General features: G+C 42.7%; 2 protein-coding genes across 3 annotated transcripts; one reads left to right on the top strand and one right to left on the bottom strand.

Moving 5' to 3' along the window:
* The first annotated feature begins 1,247 nt into the window (after nt 1-1,247).
* Nucleotides 1,248-3,955, top strand: LOC144704375 (uncharacterized). 2 transcript variants are annotated; one of them, XM_078576787.1, is made up of 2 exons: nt 1,248-1,480; nt 2,479-3,955. In XM_078576787.1, the coding sequence occupies exon 2, from the start codon at nt 2,658-2,660 to the stop codon at nt 3,255-3,257; it is 600 nt and encodes a 199-aa protein (XP_078432913.1). In that variant the 5' UTR covers nt 1,248-1,480; nt 2,479-2,657; the 3' UTR covers nt 3,258-3,955. The 2 variants fall into 2 exon arrangements, with proteins under 2 accessions (XP_078432913.1, XP_078432912.1); XM_078576786.1 differs by having other exon boundaries at nt 1,587-3,955.
* A 422-nt stretch (nt 3,956-4,377) lies between these two features.
* EIF3G1 (eukaryotic translation initiation factor 3G1) lies at nt 4,378-6,640 on the bottom strand. The gene is made up of 2 exons (XM_078576785.1): nt 6,221-6,640; nt 4,378-5,004 (listed from the first exon to the last, which is right to left on the bottom strand). Exons 1-2 carry the CDS (start codon nt 6,573-6,575, stop codon nt 4,460-4,462), a joined length of 900 nt encoding a protein of 299 aa, XP_078432911.1. The 5' UTR covers nt 6,576-6,640; the 3' UTR covers nt 4,378-4,459.
* Nucleotides 6,641-7,750: the final 1,110 nt, after the last annotated feature.

The raw sequence follows: 7,750 nt of genomic DNA, 5'->3' as shown, positions 1-7,750 counted from the left end.
GAGTAAAGGTTTATAAATATTATTGACTAAACTTGGATACACAACAACATAATTTTACCCCAACTTTGAGTTAATCAGATTCCCTCCCTATCCCAATGCAATGTGAAGGATGAGGATATCCTTCTCGAATCAATTGTGGTGCTTGCAGAAAAACTAAAACGAGATCCTAATATCTATTGAGTGACCATCAAGCCAATCACACGTATTTTTCATGTTTAAGTTCAAAAAAGAATTATTCATCATTATCATCTTGTCATGTTCATAATGAAGTCCTTCAATACATGCAATGACTTAATGAATTATGATGATATCATAATACACTTATCACTAGCCTTTAGATATGCATTCTGAATATTATTATTCAAATAATATTTGAGACAAACTTCAAAACATTTCAAAGAATAACACTATCTGATCCTATTTATAAGTATGGCTGACCTTATGATCATTAGTATAGAGACACTTAGGATAGATGGTGGGTATTTTGTAGTGAAAGAGCATTGAGTTTATTCGTATGAATATCTCAATGGTCATGTGAGGGTTCCTAATACTTGAGTGGCCAAAGACTTAGCGTATGGATGCTTATATTTTGACTGCAACTTATGAGTCACTGATCATCGGATCGAAACTAGTCTTATCTCGGATATAGAAAGAAGTACACAAAGATGATTGTGCGACCAAGATGGGGTTGTGTGTCCCCAATATAAGAGGATACTGAATCAAGGAAGAAGATATATTAAATCACAGGCCATGGTAGTGGAAGAGTTGGGAGAAGATATTCTCCAATAATCTCCATTATGTATCAATACAAACTAGAAAGACAAATATTTCCATGATGGTTAACCATACCATAAGTCATTTGGGATTTTCACATAGATGAATGATTATATTTAAATAGTAACCATTGATATTAAGGTCCCATGAGAGAATCCATTTGCTACTTTGTATCTTCTAGGTCATGAGATATAGCTTGGCGCCCTATGGGCTAGAAACTTAATCTATCTATTGGGTTACATCAATCTTTGATTAATAAATCTTCATGATGATATTCTCAATTAATAAGGTCGACCAATAAATCTAATTGGGCCTTTAAAATTAATAACTAAATTTATACATGGGCCTAGAAGGTCACGCACATAAGATCTATGGACATTGGTGGAAATACTTAAATTATTTAGGATTAAAAAAAACCTAAAGATGCATAAATACTGGGGGCACCTTTTTTAGGTGCCCATGCCAGCCAGATTTGGGTGCCCTGCCCCTTTATCTTCTCCCCATGTCTAAACATCTCTCTCTCTCTCTCTCTCTCTCTCTCTCTCTCTCTCTCTCTCTCTCTCTCTCTCTCTCTCTCTCAAAATTAAGATTGGATGGCGAGAAGATCAACTAGATCGTCAAGGCAGATTGAAAAAGTTCAAGAGGATATTCATCGTTCTATTGATTGTGTGGATGTTTAGAGGCCAGGCACATGAACGCCTAGAAGGTACTATTTCACTGAATTAAGTTAGAGTTGAATCAGTTATAGTTTCATCCAATTCATTTTTTTTGACAATTATGTCACATGACTCACTTTTGGACAACCAATCAAGCCAAAGAAACCAAATAGATTTGATGTATCAAGGACTGCGTGGATACATCTAGATACCAGACGCACATGCGGCTATGATGACTCATTCAAGGAACCAAAAACATAGTGAATTTGAATTCACACAAGGTGATCCAATCACCTTGTGTGGTATATTTCATTTATGTTTTAAAGGTGTCTTCCAATTATTATTTTTACTATTGTTGTAAGATTAATATTAACGAGTCATAGTAACATACTATGTGGTACGTGTAGCTTAATTAAGGTATTCTAATAGATATGGTATGATTAGGTCTTTATTCTTTCTATTAATATGAGATTATGATTGACCTAGTTGTATAGCTCTAGATTAAGCCAGAGATATATATACATGCATACAAATAAAAATATATAATTATATATGTATACACTATATACAATATAACTACTTGTTTTCATGCATACATATATTCATTCCATTTATATATTTAAAGATATGTATTAATTTTAGATATAATATTAGATAAAGACAGATGCATAAAAGTATACATATAGGGGTAAATGTATTATAGACGAATATATAAATACATTATAAAGACAGTTGGAGATTGAGATGGAGATTTCATGAGGTGGACATTGAAAATGTCTAATGAAGTTGGAGATTGAGACGGAGTTTTTTTATTTAAAAAGTGGGTTATTAATTTATGGTGCGTTTTGGGCGTTCTGACCGTTCATGGACATCGATCGACGACTGATGACGGTAACCAGGGAGGATCAGGGGTCAATCTTCTCTCATTACTATCATCAATTCATGTCAATCTTCTAGCCATAAAAAGCAGGCTGTCACAGGACCTTCTACCCCTAGCCCAGAAACCCATCCAACCTTTCGACTAACCCATGTTTATCCTCTCCACAAGATTCCAATGAATATATGTATACCCACTCAAATCTCTCCACCGGCCGCCATTCAAGACGCCAGCTTTCAAACGAAGATAAACAGCGGCAGCGACTCGGATCTCGCCCTCGTGCACGCTATTAAACGTCGCACCCGACTCGCTACAACGAACCAGAAACTCTTCGAAGAGGGGGAAAGTCTATGGTGCGAGAGAAACAGCCGAAGGTCCACATCGGGCAACCAATCGTCGCGTCAGCTGGGTCCGCGGACGGGCCCGGTGGGTGCGGCGGAGGTCAGCGGCGTGCCCGACCAGCAGCCGCTTCCCCGGACACACCACATGGCTCTGTCGCTCCCCTCGACGTCGACCCGGCAACTACTTGTAAATACAAACGGGACGGAAAATCTCTGCATGGAACGGGAAAAAGACCGAGTCTAGTCGCGTCTGATCGAGATCAGCAGCGTAAGAGAACAAATGGGGAGAGAAGGATTTGGTCAGACGGCGTAGAACTCGATCAGTTCGTCGAGGGACTCGGGCTGCGGGTCGGCGTTCTCGATCATCCAAAGGAGGTGGTCGAAGAGGACGACCTCGCAGCCGACCACGGCGGTCGGGGTGGTCGCGCCGTCGCCGCACCGCTGCACCAGAACGCGGAGGAGAGGGTGGTCGACGAGCCGCGAGCTGATCAGATACCGCCGCCGGGACTTGCCCACGTAGACCGGGTGCAGCCCGAGGGGGACCTCCTCTTCCTCCTCGCCTTGGCTCTTCTTCCACTGCTCCTCCTCTTCGTCCACTCGCGGCGTTGAACAGCTGCTTCTGCCGCCCCCCTGCGAATACTTCTTCACCATGAACTTGAGCTTCCCCAGCATCCCTCTCCTTCCCATCCCGCCAGAGCTGTTTCTTCTCTGAAGGCAGACTAGCGAACAACGTTTAGAGAGTTATAGAGGGCTGAGATGAAGAACAGCTGGGGAGAAGGCGGGTCTGATTCTTCTCCGAAGAGAGACTAGCAAACAAAGCGTAAGAGAGATATGGAGGAGAAGAGAGATATGGAGGGATGAGAGGAGAAAGAAGAGCTGGGGAGAAGGTGGGTCTGATTCTTCTCTGAAGAGAGACTGGCAAACGAAGTTTAGAGAGATATGGAGGAGAAGAGAGCTATGGAGGGATGAGAGGAGAAAGAAGAGCTGGGGAGAAGGTGGGTCTAATTCTTCTCTGAAGAGAGACTAGTAAACGAAGTTAAGAGAGATACGGAGAAGAGAGGGGAAGGAGAAGAGAGTTATAGAGGGGTGAGAGAAGAAAGAACAGCTGGGGGAGGTGGGTCCGAGGAGGAGATCAAAGAAGAGATGCCTGCGCAGACATTCGGATGGGTTTCTTGTCGGGGGCGAGCTGTGACTCATGGACCACTCTAAGCCGTCAGCCTCCTATGTATATTCATGATACATGGTTTCGGAACCTTGTCCGAAGAGCGCACACGGGTTGAATTAAAGAAGTACAGCTATCGGCCATCTGGATCAAGTGTCATTGATATGTGGGCCTGAAATCGTGGCCAAGTTGACGTTCCGTTGGCTGATCGTAGGCAATCGCAGTGCCTCCGGAATTGGTTGTATCGTTTATTCTAATCATTCTTTTCTCATCGACGAAAAGGAGGTCTTTAGAGAGAGAAAGGTGGAGAAAAAGGGTGCAAATTATTGGCCCATGAAGGACGGTAGGTCCTCCTCTCCAACTGTGGGAATCGACTTTATCTTTTCTGAGAACTTATGAAAATCAGCCTTCTTTTGTCCTTTTTCTTACAATTGACTGATTAGTCATTTCATAATCCCCCTACCATCATCAAAGCAGATGGAACAAATTGGTGCCAAAACGTGCAGTATTGGACCGACCAGGCATAATGTAAGAGTGGTTGAGTGGGTAGGAGATGAACCCAGAACATACAAAGAAAAATCTTCTTCAGGACAACACAAAAGAGCAAAGCAAGACTGCGGACACAGATAGAAGGAAGCCGGTATGATCATCAGTTGGCGCGGGGGGTGGCCCATTCCACACGGAGGATGAGATTGTCATAGCCATAACCGTTAAGCTTGTTGATGGCGCGCTCGGCGTCGCTGCGGCTGACGAAGTTGACAAAGCCGAAGCCACGGCTGACTCCGGTCTTCTGGTCGACGGCAACATAGACGCGGCTGATGGGTCCGAAGGTGCGGAAGAGCTCGAGCAGGTCCGGCTCTCGCGTGTCCTCCGACAGGTTTGTCACCCGCACCGAGTTCTCGTCGTTGCGCCGCCGGTCTGGCAAGCTACGCTCGCCGGCCGGCGCCGCGCCCGCCCGCATGCCCGGCGGCACGTAGGCGCCCGTCCTGGCGCCGCCACCTGGTGCCGCAGCCGACGACTCCGAAGTCGGAGCCTCGAGGAATGAGTCCGAGGGCGGGGCGAGGTCCTTGTAGGGGCACTGGGCAGTCCAGTGGTCTCCCTTCTTGTGGCAGATACGGCACACCATCAGCACTGCCCCAGCCTTCGCCACCGCCGCCAGAGCATCGGGAGCCGCTGCGTCCTCCGCCTTGCCGCCTGTGCAACAGAGACAGATAGTTACGGCCGCCTTTCTTCTTTCTTAATTATAATTGTGATAAAAAAGCCCAGCCTGTGCGCATTCTTTTAATCCCAATAAATAAAGTTGAATCTACGATAGAGACCTTCTGAATTTTGTCAGCGAAGACTAAAACATGATTTGTAGATTAATGTTTGGGTTTCAAATTTTCACTGTCCTTGAGCTAACAACAAAATAAAAGAATTTCCAAAACTGGGTGTTTTAAACTTGGTCAGACTTTGAATTTTGCATAGAGGTCGCGAGACCAAATTTGCAGGTATGACAATACTGACTTGTTTTTTTAGAAATGGCATCATAATTGCTAATTTGGTCAAACTGTGGAACAAGATGGCTTGGTATGAAGAATATATGATGAAGATAGGGGGGCATAACCAAAAACATGGTCAACTTCAAATACCATTGTGACCCCTAAATTTTCTCGAAACCAATTTGAACCGATGACAAAAAAAAGTCCTGAATCTTAGATTCTCACAAAATTGTGTAAACAATTGAAAGCCTTTGGAATTTTGATCTGCCGGGGGGCGGTGGTTGGTTGAGTTGGGTTTCTCTTTAATTTAGGGTTTCTAGTCGGAAACGTCTTCAATTTGATCGAGTCAAGGGTTATATCATGCACCGAATCTCGATTGATTTCATCAGGTGAGAGCAAAGTCTTTCATTAACAGGGAATCGAAGTAAAATACAAAATCAGGACAATTTACGACAAATCACAACGTCAATGGTGTCTGCGAATGACTTCTTTTCTATCAAAATGCAGGGAATCGGCCAAACTTATTACGGATCTGGTTCAATTTGAACCTTGCGCGCCACAATGCCAAAACTCTACTCAATTTGAAGCACGCTACTATATGATCCGCAACCTCAATTGATCATCAGTGTTCCCGGTTAACACAAAATTCTCCGACCAAACTTGGGAAAATCGCCACCAAACTTTTCACAATTAGAAACCCTTGACTTGAATGAAAATCATTACCCGATTGATACGACAGTTCTCCATTTTCTAATTTGATTACACAGCTCGCGTTTACGATAATCATCGTCCCAAACAGAGTGGGAAAAATCCGAATGGATTCCGGCGTTTCACTAGGGCGTAATTAAAGAAGAAAGATATCCGCAGATCAATTAAATTAAGGAGAAAGTCGGAAAAAACGAAGACGGAACGGGACAAGAGGGACGAACCCGCTGCCCTGGGGCGCTCGAGGATGATCTCCTCGGTAGAAATCATGGTCAGACGGTTCCCAACTTCCTCGCGGACAGCATCCCCGAACTTGGCCCAGCTGCGCCGCTCCAGAGCCTTCTTGCTGAGTCGGGCTTGCGCCAATTTTCGAGTACGGGTAGTCTTGGTGACTTTGATCTTCTCCCCAGCATCGTTGAACTTGTACTCAATCACCTTCTTGATCCCGTTTTCATCTGGGCCGATGACAACGGGAGGAGGCAGGAGATAAGCATAGTAATCGGCGTCGTCTTCTTCGAGCTCCCCCCAACGGATCCTGCTCGGAGGATTCTGTTGTTGTCTTCCATCGACGGCCGCCATCTCCGCGTAGAGATTCGTTCCGCGACGAGCAGAGATCGGCGCAGAGAAGATTGAATTTGCGGCAACGAACTCCCCACCGCGAATTTATACTAGAGAAACCCTAGGCAAAGATCCCCTCTTCCAAATGACATTAAAAATTTTATTTCAACAAATTTCTTCACTAATTAATGGTGAAAATCATGTCTGATTTTGCATCTCTTTTTCGATGGATTGTCCTGTTAATCCACAAGTAATCATCATCAGTGATGTTTAATCGGTTTTGATTATGGGGCAGAAAGGTATCAGTTACCTTCTAAAGTCCAAAATTTGTGTGAAAGTGTTTTTCTATACACCTGTGGGTTGAGTGGGAGTAATGTTTTGGGGCGAAATGTCTTGATGGCAAGGTTTTGAAACCTTTGATATCCATATGGAAGATTTCTTTATTGTGCATAAGCAACATCTTGTAGAAATCAATGTCATGACATGTGAACTAAAGTGGTCGGAATAACAAACCATTCGGCTGCTGGGATCATATAAGTGACTATGACTTCATTATATTCATCATAAAATTTCAGCAGTTAAAAATGTAGGACGTTGTTAGTGTACTCATACCATGATGATCTTGACAATTCTCTATTGTTTAATTATCATCGACAAAGGTGAGTAGAAGTAACGTATAGCATATCTGAGTCAAATCAGGTATTATAGATTAGTTGTCTGCAAGCCCCCTTAAATGAAAATATAATTATTTTCTTAGAGTAATCCAATCAACCAATTATTTTTCTGGAAACATTTCAGTATAAAGACATATGTAAATAATATGACCTTGAAATGAAATTATACAATAGAGAATATTTTTTTATAAATCAACTCATTAGTTGCTTGGTTTTAAAATCCTTACATATTTTGTTTGAATCCTTAATGTCAAATCAAATAAAGAAGTAACTATTATTGGAGAAATCAATTCACACTAGCAATTTGTATCCATTTGAGGATCAATACAAACTAGATGTGAATAAAATCTCAAAATGTATTAAAGAAAGAAGTAGAATATTAGGTATGCATGGTAATTGGAATCAAAATAATTAAATTTTAACATTTTACACAATGTGTACTAAAACGCCTGACCAGGTTATTAAGTAGCCCTATCTATGTACAATCTTTGACAAAAAGGAGACAAATTCATGTTTGCCATA

The sequence above is a fragment of the Wolffia australiana genome, chromosome 6 (assembly GCF_029677425.1).
Source record: "Wolffia australiana isolate 7733 chromosome 6, ASM2967742v1".
In the NCBI taxonomy this organism is placed as follows: domain Eukaryota; kingdom Viridiplantae; phylum Streptophyta; class Magnoliopsida; order Alismatales; family Araceae; genus Wolffia; species Wolffia australiana.
Note: the sequence above shows the minus strand (reverse complement) of the source record. Positions and strands in the feature narration are given on the sequence as shown.

Excerpts from the sequence above, each read along its gene's own strand:
- EIF3G1 (XM_078576785.1), bottom strand. The coding sequence starts at position 6,575 with ATGGCGGCCGTCGATGGAAGACAACAACAGAATCCTCCGAGCAGGATC. Across the intron at positions 5,005-6,220 it reads CGAGCGCCCCAGGGCAGCGG|GCGGCAAGGCGGAGGACGCA; the intron begins GTTCGTCCCTCT and ends TCTGTTGCACAG.
- LOC144704375 (XM_078576787.1), top strand. The coding sequence starts at position 2,658 with ATGGTGCGAGAGAAACAGCCGAAGGTCCACATCGGGCAACCAATCGTC.